Raw genomic sequence first — 13,414 nt, forward strand, 5'->3', positions numbered from 1 at the left:
TAAACCCAACCCAGAATCCGATGGCCGATGGCACCAGACAAACAAAGATACTGTAGACACCAAAACAGCCAAAGCCACATGCAATCCCTCAGCAAAAAGCGGTGTCGTAGCTGCCTGTTAGCGCCAGTGGCCAAAACCAGAGAGTTGGATCTACTTGAATTAGCATCTATTTCACATCTACCCTGGACTACTCAGTAGAATAGTGCACCCCCTAGCCTGCCGTGAAAAAAAAGAAGAAAAAAAAAAACGAATCAGATAACTGGCTAATTATTCAAGCTTCGATGAGGGCACCGTCGGTAATTGGCTGGCAACGGTGCTTACTTTGTAATATGTTTCCCGAAGAAAAGTATAGACGCCAAGTATAGTATGCCTTGAGAGGGACAAACGTCTAGCAGAAAAAGAGTAAAAAGTAAGGACTACCTTGGTTGGACAACATCTCGATGGGCTCCCCCGCATGTGGGTACATAACCGCGGAGCTCCGTCTCGGACTGCTGGTTGCGCCTTGCTTGATTAGCGAGTCAGCAACGGACACACTGAAGATTGCGCGTACCACGGAGGGTGGGAGGGTTGCGCTGCATATCTCAAGTCTACTGATGTGGTAAGTATACTATACGAGAAACAATACTGCTATTTGGTAGGTAGGTACCCATCTCTCTACATTTTGTTGCATGTGAGTGGGCAGTCTTTAGTGCTACCTCGCCATGGGCTGATGTCGCGTTGCATTAACCGCTCTGCATATTCATTGGTACGTAGGTAGATAGGTAGGTAGGTCTACCTACCTATCAATGGAAGCTACCTAGACCTATCTCACCTTCCAGACCAATACATCGCCTTTCAGTATTATAGTAAACCTTGTCCCCAGCACTTTTGACTACTTTATTTGGCTTTGTATTCCTTCACCTGAAAAAGGTCCAAAACTTTATGATCAACCAAACAAACAATTTGTTCCAATGTTTTTTTTCTTCTTCTCTGATGTACTTCACACCATCTGCTTTTGTATCCCAGTTTGTCCACCAAAAAGAACCCTCCTCGCACGTACGACTAGATACAAACCATACAAAGTAACTTTTGATTTTCGGGTGACACTCTAAACCAGACACAGCTTGGTGTGCTGGGTGACAATAGGTCCACATGAGCTGAATTAAATCCAACCAATTGCTCGTCCAATCTGCAACCTGCCTTGGCTTTCTTGGACAACTTATGATAGGAGAGAAAAACCACCCCATCCTCTAGCAGCCCCGCACCCTAGCCCATGCCGGAAAATGGGCACATATTTGCATTAGAATGGCTTGGTTTATTTTATGTGTACTACTGGTAATAAGGGGACACACACACACACACACATACACACAAATAACACAAATCATAATACCTCCGTAATAAGCTGCATATCGGATACCCGCCTCATCTGCAAGTCCCATGCCGTAGTACCATACCAAACTCCACTACGCTACGAAGTACACTCGCAGTTGAGCCTTGGCAAAGGGGAGGGACTAGAACTAGCTCTGGACGTAAACAAACCGCCCTCTCAAAAAAATAAAATAAAAAAAAATCATGCACACATCGGCCGGAGTTTTTTCGGACGGCCGTAGAGCTGCAGGCACAACCAACATAAACCGACACGTATTATCCGGTATGATTCTTTGCAAGTTCTAGACCCTGCACGACTTTCACTTCCTTTTTTTCCCCTTCCAAAATCCCATGCATGACCCGTACTCCGTACAGTAGTTACCTTGGGTATTTGCTACTGGACGGATGGTCAATCCGGGCGGCCGCTGTCTGCTTTCCCCCATGTTCAACACGCAAATCATACTCGAAAGAGGAAGAGGGGACAAGCGGGGAAGGCAAGACATGGATGGGATCATGCTTTTCTGCCAGCCGATATCTTGTTGAAGGACCCTTTTTTTTTCTTCTCTCTCTTGCAGTCCTCCGCAGACCTGTTGTCGACTTTGTCACGCAGATACTACATACTTAGTTCCCGCTTTTGGATTTTAGATCATCTCAGAGAGGGTGCAGTCCTGACTCGCGACTACATCTCCTTGATCCAGTAACTAGTTCGAACCAATGCTAAATAGGTCAACACTGGGTATGCAAGGCATCATCACAAGGACGTCACCAATTGTTTAAACCGGACATTCTAGGCCTCCCAAAAACCTTCCTTTGCTGCTCAAATGACACAACTATTATTGGTCACTATATTGTTTGTCCAAACATGCAGACTAGGAATGAATTGGATGGTGAACGTGGCCACAAGGTGATTCTGATGAACATGGCAGCCAATACCTCGAAAGCAGTTCCCTTTTGTCTGCTCTGTCTTTAACTTTCCTGATTTGCATGTGTAATTCATAAGTGCTTGTTAGAAAAAGAAAAAATATGAACAAAAGTCCCTCAACATTGCGTGGATACACTGTGGAAATCCCGATGTCAAGCGTTCTGCCACACTCAGGGAATCCAAGAGGGCATCTTCAGGCTCGCCCCAACAGCCCGTTGTATGATTAGTTCATTCCTCCGTCTTTCAAGATGTCCGGGGGACTGCGGATATGGGGCAGGCCTGAGCTTCGCGCCGGTGGCCTCCATGGCAAAGCCCGGCTCAAGAGGCTAATCGCCGGTGGCTCTGACAGGAGATGATGCGTTTCTTTGGTGCACGTATTGGTGGGAGTGCTACTCCTGGCGGCGACGACGGTGATGACGTGTAAGGCCCACTCTTGGACGATGAGGAGAAGTAGTCGCACGTAGCTGTAGCGGTATTCACGTCTGGAAGTACTGTATACCTCACTGGGTATGGCACGAGGTTGAGGGTTGCCACATCGCCATTGACCCTCATCTCGCGTGGCCCCCGTCGCAAATTGCTTGAGGACGTTATCAAGTTCTACCATCTAGTAGAGACCAAGCAGAATCACCGGAGTCGTAACCGGAAGAGCGACAGCCCAATATAGCCACTGCCTCACTGCCATCTCGCGGATGTCTGCCGTGATCATTCCAAAGATGGATGCTACAGATTAGAGCGGTAGGGAGACGGCGGTGGCGAAAATGAATGCATAAATTGCTGGTTCTTGGTGGTCTTTTGCAAAGTTGATTTCGGCCTTGATCTACATACGACCCAACGACATCCCATCAATATTCACACGGTTAGATTGTACACCGTTTTAGGCAAAACAGGGGCTGTCAACATAGGAAAGGCTTGAAAATCTAGCTAATGACGATTAAGGGGTTTCAAGTTATACGTACGGGTATTTTCCAAGTTCTTAACGTATCTCACAAATTGTGTATGCTGTTGAGAATCGCGTGATAACATCCGTTCGTTATCCTTAATGAGCCATCTTTTCCGTCATATTGCCACTTGGTTGTGTGACTAGAACGATCTGGGCTGCCCTGAGCAATCGACCGCTTAATCCAGGCGTCTTCTGATTCGCTGACAGTCTGCCGATCTATACCGTAATACTTTCCTCTCGTCGCCTGGTATCGCTGATATCGAGCAGGATGATGTGTCTGCTTTCCATAATACTCGTCATGGCCTCTATCTCTTCCCCAAGTCTCCCAAGAATTCGATAATTGAGATGTGGAAGCAAGAGTCCAGATCACTCGAGCTTGTGTAGTGACGGCATTATTTCTTTCTCGAGCAGATGGCTGTTTGCAGCAGGCGACGGCCTGATGGTTGGTTCTGATATCTGAATCCTGTAAAGATCAAACATTTCTTTTAGCGGAACAGATCCAAAAGTCTGCAACCCAAGTCGTAGACGCAACGTGCCAGCTTTTGTATGCTTTTGTAGTACATCTGCCCGATATAGCTCAACAAGGTCAAGTTAAATACAGCCGCAAGGTCCACTGGCAGAACCACGGCTCTCTCAAACAACTTGTCTAGTTTTGGAACTTGATCAATGACCTCAATTATCAGGCCGCTTGTAGCCAACAAGTGAGAATCTCGCCTTGGCGAATCGCTCGAAAGGTGGGCAAGACTAATGAGGAAATGCACCACGACTGAGAAAATTGCCTCCTGTAAGACGCTTTAGATCCCGGCTCTGTCTGTCCGAGAGCTGGGCTAGGAATGACTTGATAGATATGTGTTAGAAAATACTTGGAGTAGCCCCTGGAAGCATCATATGCAGCTCATAGACCAGCTCTGGTGGTTTTCAAGTGGCAGAAGTCATGTAGAGTTGGCGTAAGATACGGGGATAGAAGCATCGAATTGGATGGCTCTCTGAGTGGTTCATTTTCGAGGCATTTCTAGTGACTCGAACCATACTTCTTACGAAGTTGAGGGCAAGCTTTGCTTCAGTCTGAAAAAAAGACCATTGACTCACAGTTACTCACCCAACAATCCACCGCATTTGGCAGGTATGAAGGCAGAGCCTCAATGTGCATGTTCCGTCCGACAGATAGTCTGTTGAATATCACGAGTTCAACTGATCTGGTCGTGTTGAGCTTGCATCAAGGTTTGGTTGGAATACAAATTAGGATCCCCAGTTTGTCCGAGACCCGAATATTTTGTATGCAGTATATACGGCATACATAGTCATTTCGCAACAAGCTCTCTCGCTGAGATGTCACCGAAGCTGTCTAGGCGACCCAGAGATATGTTGTGGTAGCCTGGCTCCATGAACGAAACATGTCTGCCATTCACGGCAAGTTTGGGGCCACCACCAAAGATTTGTTCCAGCTCTTTTAGCAGAGTGATGACTTTGGGCTGGTCATCATAGTCCAGATGGGACTTGGCCAACATTTTTGTAGCAGAGTAAATGAGCTGTTGCAGACATAACACGAAGCGGAGAAGAGATGAGCGAGGTGGTGATTAGAGATCAACAGAACCAACCTGAAGACTCTCGAAGTTCAAGAGACCCTGCCGAAAATGCCTTTCCAAGCGTGTCAGAGTCTCCTGCTCTCGAATTAAGACCATAATGGTCATGTGGGACCCATAGCCAACGGAACAGAGGCTGCCTCTGCTTCTCCGGATCTTGAAATGTGGTAAGCTTAACAAAGGGAGGCCCTTGGTGCAAATCATCCCCCAGTGTACTTGGAGTCATAAATCTCGATCTCAGGACTGTTCACTACTCCTGGCAAGACTTCACCGTTCCGCAGATGCTGTGTAGCACACTCCGTATCGTCCCTATTTCAAGCTGAATGGGATCAGAGGAGAGTTCCAGGGGTCAGTATTAAACGCTGAACTGGAGAAAAAGTCGCGGTAATCATCATCTACGCTCCCGTTTGATGGACCACTGGAGACTTGGCTTGCCGATTTTGAAAAGGACCTTGATCGGGAGTGTTCGTAAATGCCGAGTCCGCGCCGACGATTATGAGATCGGCTGTATACTTAATCTGGGCTTCAGTATCTCCCCCGACTTGTGCTCCTCCTGCCACGCCTGTAACGGGATCTTTCTCTCCGTTGTAATGCTGCCTTTTCAGATACTTCCGTTTGAGCCTTAGTATCATCATGCTCATAATCGCTCTATGCTTCGCTCAAATCCGTGATCATAAAAGTCCATAAACTCAACGATTGCACCATGGGGGAGGATATGTTTCTTTCTCTAGCAGGGCGTCGAAAAAACGCTCACAAGTTTATTCTATTCGCCCCTACAGACTGCAACCTTCGGTTTCGTCTTGCATTGGTGCCTCAGGATCGATGTAATTTGTACACCCCAGAGAGGGGACCAGCTCGCACCAAGTGTTCTTCAGGTTTAGTATCATTCCATGATTGGCAACCTCAAGGGCGCGACTAAGAGGTTTGATGTCACTCACAAGCTTGGCGAGGGAAACACCTGAACCGAGCTGCGACATCTCAAAATTAATGCATACCTAGGTAGGTCAAGACAACTCAGTAGGTCATAAGGCGAGCTGGTGCTCTTTTTCACTTGCGCCAAGCTCAAATCTGACGAGGGCCGAGTAAACACATCACCATATGATTACGCCGTGGTTGGATATCAACCTATATCTTGTCAATCCAATGGAACGAGACTGAACCGGGAATTGAGGTATTCGGGCCGCATGATGGCGTGGATACTGAGTGACGAAAACAAATAATTGTGGATCAAAGATCATAACAAGAGTATGTTTATTTGTATGAGAAATAACTGTCGCTGGCTAGTAATCTTTATGATGATTTTATCATGAATATCTTCAAAGAGGTCAGCATCATGGTCCTAGGATTTACTTTCGGGTGAGTTGTGCCTTACCTGATTCAGTGCTTGTTGATCTTTCATTGCCATCCGCTTTTGAGCAATGAAGCGTCTCCTGGCAAGGTGACGAACCGATACTTGCGAGACAGGAGTTGAAGTACCACTGGCAACGGGCGTGGAGGCGCCGGTATCGACCGTAGTGGTCTCGTCGTCCGAGTTCGCCTCCGAAGACGAACTGTCCTCCTCACGCTGCTGCTTCTTTTTCAACTTCTTTTCCCGTTTCTCCCTTCTCCTCTCTTTGCGTTCTTTCTTTTCCTTTTTCCTCCGCTTCTCACGGCTCTCCTCGTCCTCTGATTCCTGCTCTTCAGAAGCCGATTCCTCTTTCCTCCGCTTCTTCTCCTTTTTGCTCTTGTGGCTCTTTTTACTCTTGGATTTTGCCGATTCCTCTTCGGATGTAACGTCTTCACCGGCAGAAACCGTCTCTTTCATGGACTTCTTCTGCTTTTTGGCTCTCCGTCGCTCCTCCTTGGATTGTGCTTCTTCTTCATCGTCTCGCCCAGCCTTGCGTTTCTTCTCCTTTTTCAAGGATGTCTCTGTAGGCTCTGGTGTCGCATCTGTGCTCTCCGCCTTTGCCTCCTCCTTCTTCTCTTGGATAACGTCGCCGACGAGAAAGCCGCCGCTTACGAAGCGCATCGTCCCGAATTTGCGCTCCACGTAAACGTTCATCGCATGGGTCTCCCTGGCCTTCTTATCCTTCTCGATCGCAGCCTCCGACTTGCCATTCAGCCTCGCCAGCATCTCCTTGAAGGCGTTGAGGCCGGTGCACTCGTCACTACGGTTCATCTTGGCGCCCAGCCCTAGGTTGTCCTCCTTGAGCGCCACCTTGATGTGAGACGCGCTCGCTGCCGTATGGTATACGGCGTGGGAGGCATCTTGTGGTCCTAGGTACTGTCCGGGCTCCCAGCCCTGGGACCGAAGCATACGGTGCCCAAAGTTTTCGGTGTTACGGCTCCATCTCGTATTGTTCGGGTCGTTGCCAAGCTTGCGCTTGCTGTTGGTTGATGTCAGCTTGGAGGCGCAAAAGACGGCGACTGGGCCACTCACTTCTTTGGGGCGGCGAGACCCATTGTGGAATGCCGAACGAGGACGGTTTGGCAGCTGGATCTTAGTATCTGGGGATGGGACCAACGCGCGGATCACGTCGTTGAAGGAAACTCCGACCTGAGAAAATTTTGGCGGGGCAAACCCTGGACATCGCCTTATCTTATCTCAAGGTTTGTCTCAAGGGTCCTTTAACCCCAACCCTTATTCTCAGATATATACTAACTCGCTCCATACGCCCGATGATCGATGGTATGAAATCGATAAAGTCCTCCCAGAAAGAAATTCAATGGATGTAATTAAATGTTTGAGCTGGCTGCCTAGGTAGCCACTCAGCGATCATGCAGCTCTCCTCGCGAAGAGATATGTTCTTCCAGCACCAAGGTTTACTATCTTCTAGGTGCTATCTGCGTGCTACAATACCTCCCAGCATGTATGAATGTGCAAAGAATTTATAGACTTGAGGAATACTACCGTTTTGGGGGTTGCAAATCCTCCCTTGGTGTAGAAACGGACCAAATTTTGCAGTCTTGCACACTGCATGGCCAAACACCTCAGTGCTGTAGTCCATTAGGAAGAAGCAGTTTCTAGAGCCCCTTCCCGTTTAAGCATGCCACATGGTCGACCAAGGTCCAGCAAACCGAAATGGGAAGGTGTAGGTTTCCAGCAGCTACCGACTTCCGAACCGTGAACACAGACAGAAATCCTCACAACAACTATCAGGAAAGCACGGTTATAAAAGAAACCGCTCGATTCTGGCTCAAACTCTTGCGGCGCTATCGCAGCCACCAGGACATCAACCCGACAATCACGCCGAAACCATTCATCGAAACGACAGTCAGCTTCCTCCATAGCTTTCGTTTGAGTCGCCATGCCCCCAAAGAAACAATCCGTCAGAACCCGAGCTCCGCCGTCCGATGACGAGCCTGAGGACTTGCCGACAGTGGCACCGGATCCCAAAGCAATTGAAGTTGGTGATATCAACCCCAGCTTGCTCCGCGCGGATCTGGCTCTCACAAGGAAATATTGTATAACGAAGGTACAATACCATTCTGACATCCTACCTGACCTACAGATCCAGAAACGCCTTGATGAACGAGTCGAGAAGATCCGTGCCAACTACTTGACAAAAGTTGAAGGCGTCAAGAAGAGAGCCAAAGGCCGGATCACTACACTGAGCACCAAAGTGTATGTGACCTCAATACCGCGACCAGGACAAAGCCCAGGAAATCAGCTGACCGTGTTGTTTTTCTTGCCTTCAAGCAACCACACTCGAGGAAAAGACCTAAGCAAGCTAGTGGAGTTGCTGAATCAAAGACAAACAACCCAGTCGACCATCGCCACCAAGTTGACAGCTCTGGAGCGAGAATTGAATAGCCTTCGGCGTTACTTTGAAGCCGGCTATAACGTGATAGAGAAGAGAGCTGCAGAGTTGCCAGCCACCAGCATCACGCACCCAGATGCCGGTGACGAGGAGTCCAAAGGCAACAGAGGTAATATGGTCGATGTGTCGTGAGCTTCGGGGCCTTCCTGCTCAAACTCTACCTCTAGTGAAGATGTTGCAAACGACCTAGCGGAAGACCGGGATTTGAGAGGATGGACGAGAAACTCTGTTCTCCTAGCCGGCCTCAGAGGAGAAATGTCGATGATTTTCCCTGGATTTGGTCAGGATGTAAAAGGTTGTTGCAGTGCATACACGATACGAGTGGTATGTATGTAAACCACATAGCTTCGATAACAACCCAACCGTTTAACCATTCAATGGGCTGTCAAAATATGCAAGAGACCTGCTAGCCTCTTCTATATTGTTCATACCTCCTAAACAAAAACGCCGTGTCTATTATGTCTCAGCCGCTCGTTCGATGCAGGTAGTTTGTTGTTGGTACACTGGGTTGGCTCAAGTGGCCCCTCGTTCTTATAGTACAGTCTATGCCTCTCGATCGCCCGACCGAATCCTAGGCACACAAGGGCCCATTCAGACCTTGAATCCAAAGCCAGCCATGCAGCTCTTGTACTGTTCTATCTTTGTCTTGCAATCCTCGGCTGGATCCTTGGCGTTGGAGAAGAGCATGCACTCGTCGCGTGCTGCCTTTTCATCTTTGCAAACACAGCAAGGCTGGTGCAAATTTTTAGGTCAGATCATCCCTTCACTTTTTGAGAGTCGTGTCCGCCCCAAACAAGCGCATGGTGAACTCGCTGAAGGAAAAAAAAAAAAAAAAAAAAAAAAAAAAAAAAAAAAAAAAAAAAAAAAGGAAAACGCACCTTGGGATTGTTGGCGTCGGCTGCTTTGGAGGGTTGCGCCGGCGCGGTGGTTGCAGCTGCATGCGCACATGTCTGTATTAGTTGTAGGGTTCGACAAAAAAAGCCGTCTTTATCTGCAGTTCCAGGCCTCCACTCACGCATCTTTGCTGGTGCTGAAGCTTGCTGTCCCATTGTCACGGTTTGTTGTGTGAAAGAATGTGTGCAGTTGATGTTCTCAGTTGATTTGAAATCATCGCATCGCAATCGTTCGATTGCGCCGACATACCTCTGGACTTTTTTATGGGTCGCTCTTCCGTCATGGGCCCCACTCCTACCCATGTTTTCCGGCCATCAAGTGCAGGGTAGGTAAGAGGAACAGAAGGGTTGGTGAACCCCTGAGCCAGGGGAGTAGCTTGAGATATATTCATGGTCAAATTGGGGACCCAGAGAAAAAAAGTTCTTGCTGAGTGCAGCCGCTAGGACAAAAAGTCAAGCCTCACCCAATCATGTCTCCAATCAAAAAGGCCCGGAACCTCTCCATGGCATCCCTGAGCCGAATGAGCACCCCAGCAGCCAACATCTTGACCTCGTTCTCCTCGCCACCTTCCCCATCGCCGCCGCGTGTGTTCTCGAAGACATGCGCTACCCATTCCTGCGTCTCAACCACCTCGCGCGCTAGTTCCCGGCAGATGTCGCGCATCCGCAGCTCCTCGTTCCCGTTGACCTCGAGCAACGCCAGCAGCGCAAACAGTGCCGCGCGCGTCACACTCAGGTCTCCCGCACATCGTGCCCGGACTGCGCTGCCTAGCAGCAGGCCCCAGAGCTCGGCCGTCATGTCTGGAAGGGACAGCGTCGAGGGGCCGGCTGCGTGCACCAGAATGCCCAATGTGCGGAGGAGGTGGGTGAGTAGCTCGGGTTGTAAGACAATGGTCCTAGCCCGTGACGTCGACGAGCTCAGCGCAGCCTGGAAGCGTGCAGTTAGGGGGAAGAAAAATGATGTGGATATCAACTGGGCTGTGGTGTTTGGTATCGCACGAACGCCTGCCTTCTTCTGGCTCTTCTGCAAAGGTGAGTGGCCAGTGCCTTGCCTCTGCTGTAACCGGGAGGCGAACGATGATAGCTTAAGCAAATCGGGTCCTGTCTGTTCGTCTGCCGCGTTTGCCACCATTGGTGCCAGGAAGCCTGCTGTTATTGATTGTGCAATGCCGTCTATGGCATTTGGAGGCAGCGCCTTCAGATTTGAACCCTCGGCAATCCGATTTTGTCCGGTTTGCGCCAGGTAGAACTGCTCTACCTTTTGCGGTAGCTTTTTGGATGGAAAAGCTGCAGACTCTGAATATTCAGACCGCTCAAAGCCTGCTATCTCCCTTGCCGCAAGTCCCAGCACGGTCAGGACAGAAGCGCGCTGCGAGAGACTGTAGTCGCCATCGAAAAATGTTTTTGCAAACCAGGGTCCCATCTTCTGCGGCTGGGCTATGATTATGGAGACCATTCCTTGGGTCCTTAAAGACTCAAAGTTGTCCACACTGTATTTGTCCTGTATTCCCACAAGAAGCGCTGCCAGCTCCTCCGCATGATCTTTGACTTCGGTTCCGTAGTTGGCTTTGCGTCGAATTAGCACAGGCGCTGTGGTCAGAGCTAGCTCCTGTTTGTCATAATTCTCCGAGTCTCTGAGATATGTGATCAAGTCCCTGATATACACAGGAGCTCGTGGCTTGTCTCTAGTCACTAGCTCTGCATCATCCTCGGAGTCTTCCCGATCAGAGTCAGGCTTGGCGTATGGAACAAGATCATCATCATCCCCTTCTTCACTCTCGCTGACCTCCTCAATCACGAAGCCGGTAGTCCGAGGAGCGGGCTTTGGTGTGGTTTTCTTCACGGTCTTCACAGGTTTGGCTGGCCTCTGTGTCTGAGTCCCGACCTTGGATTCTGGAAGTTCAGCTTTAACACGTTGGCGCAACGGCTCCAAAGAGCCAACCGTGTCAATCACTTCGACCAAGGTTTTATACCATTTTGCCTCGTCAGTCTTCAATATATCCATGTCGAAACTGAGAGCCTTCCCACTACCCTGAGTTAGGTTCGAAAGTGCTTCGCCCACAATCATTCCCAGGACGCGAGCCCTTGTCTGGGGAGCACTCAGCCTGCTTGAGACAGCGTTGAGGTAGATGCCAGATTTAACGAGTATAGCAAGCTTGACAGGGTTCAAACGGTGAACATAGCCAGCGCTGAGCAGCAGTATCTGAGCATGCGCTGCAGGAGATAAATTCAGTTATGTTCCTGAAATGAGATTAAAGGGCGGAAGAACTTACCTTCTTGCTGCAGTAGTGGTGCATGCTTGATGTACAGATTATCGCCAAACAAGGCCATGCTTTTCTCCAGCACTGCGGTAATATTTTCCCGGTGTTCTGCTAAAACGGCAACGGCAGCACGCCGAATACCGACATGTTCACCGGCAGCACCACCAGAAACGGAGGTCAGCCATTCCACTATTATACCCCTTCTCTTTTCGTCCACTTTAACAATGGTTTGAACAAGTCCCGCAACTGCAGATACAAGAGATGCTTCATCCTTTGAGCTCTCAGAGCTGCTGAAAAGATTTGTAGCATATTTCAGGATGGCCATCAGGAGGCGCTTTTGATCATACTGAGGCAGGCTGCAGAATACTTTCTCAAATAACTCGTCATCCTTTTTGACTGTACTTAAAAGCAGTCCTTCTACAAGATAATTCGCCAAGAGGTCTGCAAGGGTAAGGTCAGCTTTTGTGGTCTCCAAATCACTCTAGACCGTGAATTCAAGGCTATCATACCGGTGTGACCTAGCTGGAGAGCTTTGGTGAGTAGTTGAGAGACCGGATTTCCAGTCGATTCCAAAGAATCTTCCCGAGCCCAGCTAATGATGTTCCGCACCAGCCATGTACTGTAGTCTTTGCTGCTAGCAACCCATGCATTAGCTTGACCTAAGGCTTTTCGGGCAGACCTTTCTGCTTCCGCTGCCAATGAGACAATCTTGCCGCCGCCAGTCACATTGACAAACTCCTGAGTCAATGGTCGAAGCATGGATTCACTGCCCAGGCTTTGAGAGCTGTTGGTCCAAATTCTGTGCAAGGTGCCATGTCCATGCAGAAGCGAACAAAGCAGATCGAGCAGAGTGGCTATATTCAAGCTCATTATTGACCTCTGAGTCTCGTCCGTGCTTGTTCCTAGCTCACCGAGAAGTCCTCTCAAGTGAGTCAAGATGACGTTGAGTCCAGTCAAGTTGAGAAGACAACCCAACAGTCTCCGCAGCAAAGGAGGCTGTTGGCTTTGTGGCCGAGAAATATCTTGATTTTCCTCAGCAGCCTCTTCTTTTAATGATTCCCAGTAATTTGGCACGATCTTGGTGACTAGCGTCTGTATGATCTGTGAGTTCAGGGGGTTTGGCTGATGAATGCTGTAGGTTGCGCCTTGTGTTTTTGTTGTGTGTCCATCGAGGAGAAAATTGAGGATGCAAGAAAGGGTGTCATAGTCAGGCTCTGCCTTGAGAGCTTCCAAGGCATCCTCGTAGCTAGACAAGCTAGCCCCTATGCCACTGGAATTTTTGCTGACGGGCTGAGGGCTTGAAGTGACTTCTTGTAAAAGTGGCTTCTTATCTTTGCTTGAAGTATACACTTGGCTCACAGGTGTGAGTAAATCGTCCATGTTGGAAATTAGGAGTCGCTTTGTGCGCTCAAACTTGGCGCATGGGAGAAACCAGAACTCAGTGCAACATCTTCCACGTTGAATAGCAAAATGCGCTGCAGAGGTGCGGCGTTAATGTGAATGTAATTTTCTCATCAAAATTGCGAGCCGACAGCAGATTCCATCCAAGTTGTTGGGTTTGGTAACTTCATGGTGAAGCGGACCAGGATTTAAGCAACGGGAGCAGCCATTTGCGAGGAAGATAATTGGATGAAATATGGCTGATGATGCCTGTAGACAGCTTCT

The 13,414-nt window shown here is 48.9% G+C and overlaps 5 protein-coding genes across 5 annotated transcripts; 1 reads left to right on the top strand and 4 right to left on the bottom strand.

The window, feature by feature from the left end:
* Window positions 1-2,495: 2,495 nt before the first annotated feature.
* On the bottom strand, window positions 2,496-2,876 carry PgNI_06245 (uncharacterized protein; the record flags this gene model as incomplete). The annotated part of the gene is made up of 1 exon (XM_031126271.1): window positions 2,496-2,876. One exon carries the CDS (start codon window positions 2,874-2,876, stop codon window positions 2,496-2,498), a length of 381 nt encoding a protein of 126 aa, XP_030982686.1.
* A 3,258-nt stretch (window positions 2,877-6,134) lies between these two features.
* PgNI_06246 (uncharacterized protein) lies at window positions 6,135-7,305 on the bottom strand (the record flags this gene model as incomplete). The annotated part of the gene is made up of 2 exons (XM_031126272.1): window positions 7,215-7,305; window positions 6,135-7,161 (listed from the first exon to the last, which is right to left on the bottom strand). Exons 1-2 carry the CDS (start codon window positions 7,235-7,237, stop codon window positions 6,135-6,137), a joined length of 1,050 nt encoding a protein of 349 aa, XP_030982685.1. The 5' UTR covers window positions 7,238-7,305.
* A 777-nt stretch (window positions 7,306-8,082) lies between these two features.
* PgNI_06247 (uncharacterized protein) lies at window positions 8,083-8,962 on the top strand (the record flags this gene model as incomplete). Its single annotated transcript, XM_031126273.1, has 2 exons — window positions 8,083-8,250; window positions 8,287-8,962. The coding sequence occupies 2 exons, from the start codon at window positions 8,083-8,085 to the stop codon at window positions 8,725-8,727; spliced, it is 609 nt and encodes a 202-aa protein (XP_030982684.1). The 3' UTR covers window positions 8,728-8,962.
* Window positions 8,900-9,701, bottom strand: PgNI_06248 (uncharacterized protein). Its single transcript, XM_031126274.1, has 3 exons — window positions 9,611-9,701; window positions 9,474-9,529; window positions 8,900-9,327 (listed from the first exon to the last, which is right to left on the bottom strand). Exons 1-3 carry the CDS (start codon window positions 9,642-9,644, stop codon window positions 9,187-9,189), a joined length of 231 nt encoding a protein of 76 aa, XP_030983267.1. The 5' UTR covers window positions 9,645-9,701; the 3' UTR covers window positions 8,900-9,186.
* A 55-nt stretch (window positions 9,702-9,756) lies between these two features.
* On the bottom strand, window positions 9,757-13,222 carry PgNI_06249 (uncharacterized protein; the record flags this gene model as incomplete). The annotated part of the gene is made up of 3 exons (XM_031126275.1): window positions 9,757-11,702; window positions 11,762-12,190; window positions 12,259-13,222. Coding segments are annotated over 3 exons (3,147 nt in total), but the record flags the coding sequence as incomplete, so codon positions are not given.
* Between the last annotated feature and the right edge of the window lie 192 nt (window positions 13,223-13,414).

The sequence above is a fragment of the Pyricularia grisea genome, chromosome I (assembly GCF_004355905.1).
Source record: "Pyricularia grisea strain NI907 chromosome I, whole genome shotgun sequence".
NCBI lineage: Eukaryota > Fungi > Ascomycota > Sordariomycetes > Magnaporthales > Pyriculariaceae > Pyricularia > Pyricularia grisea.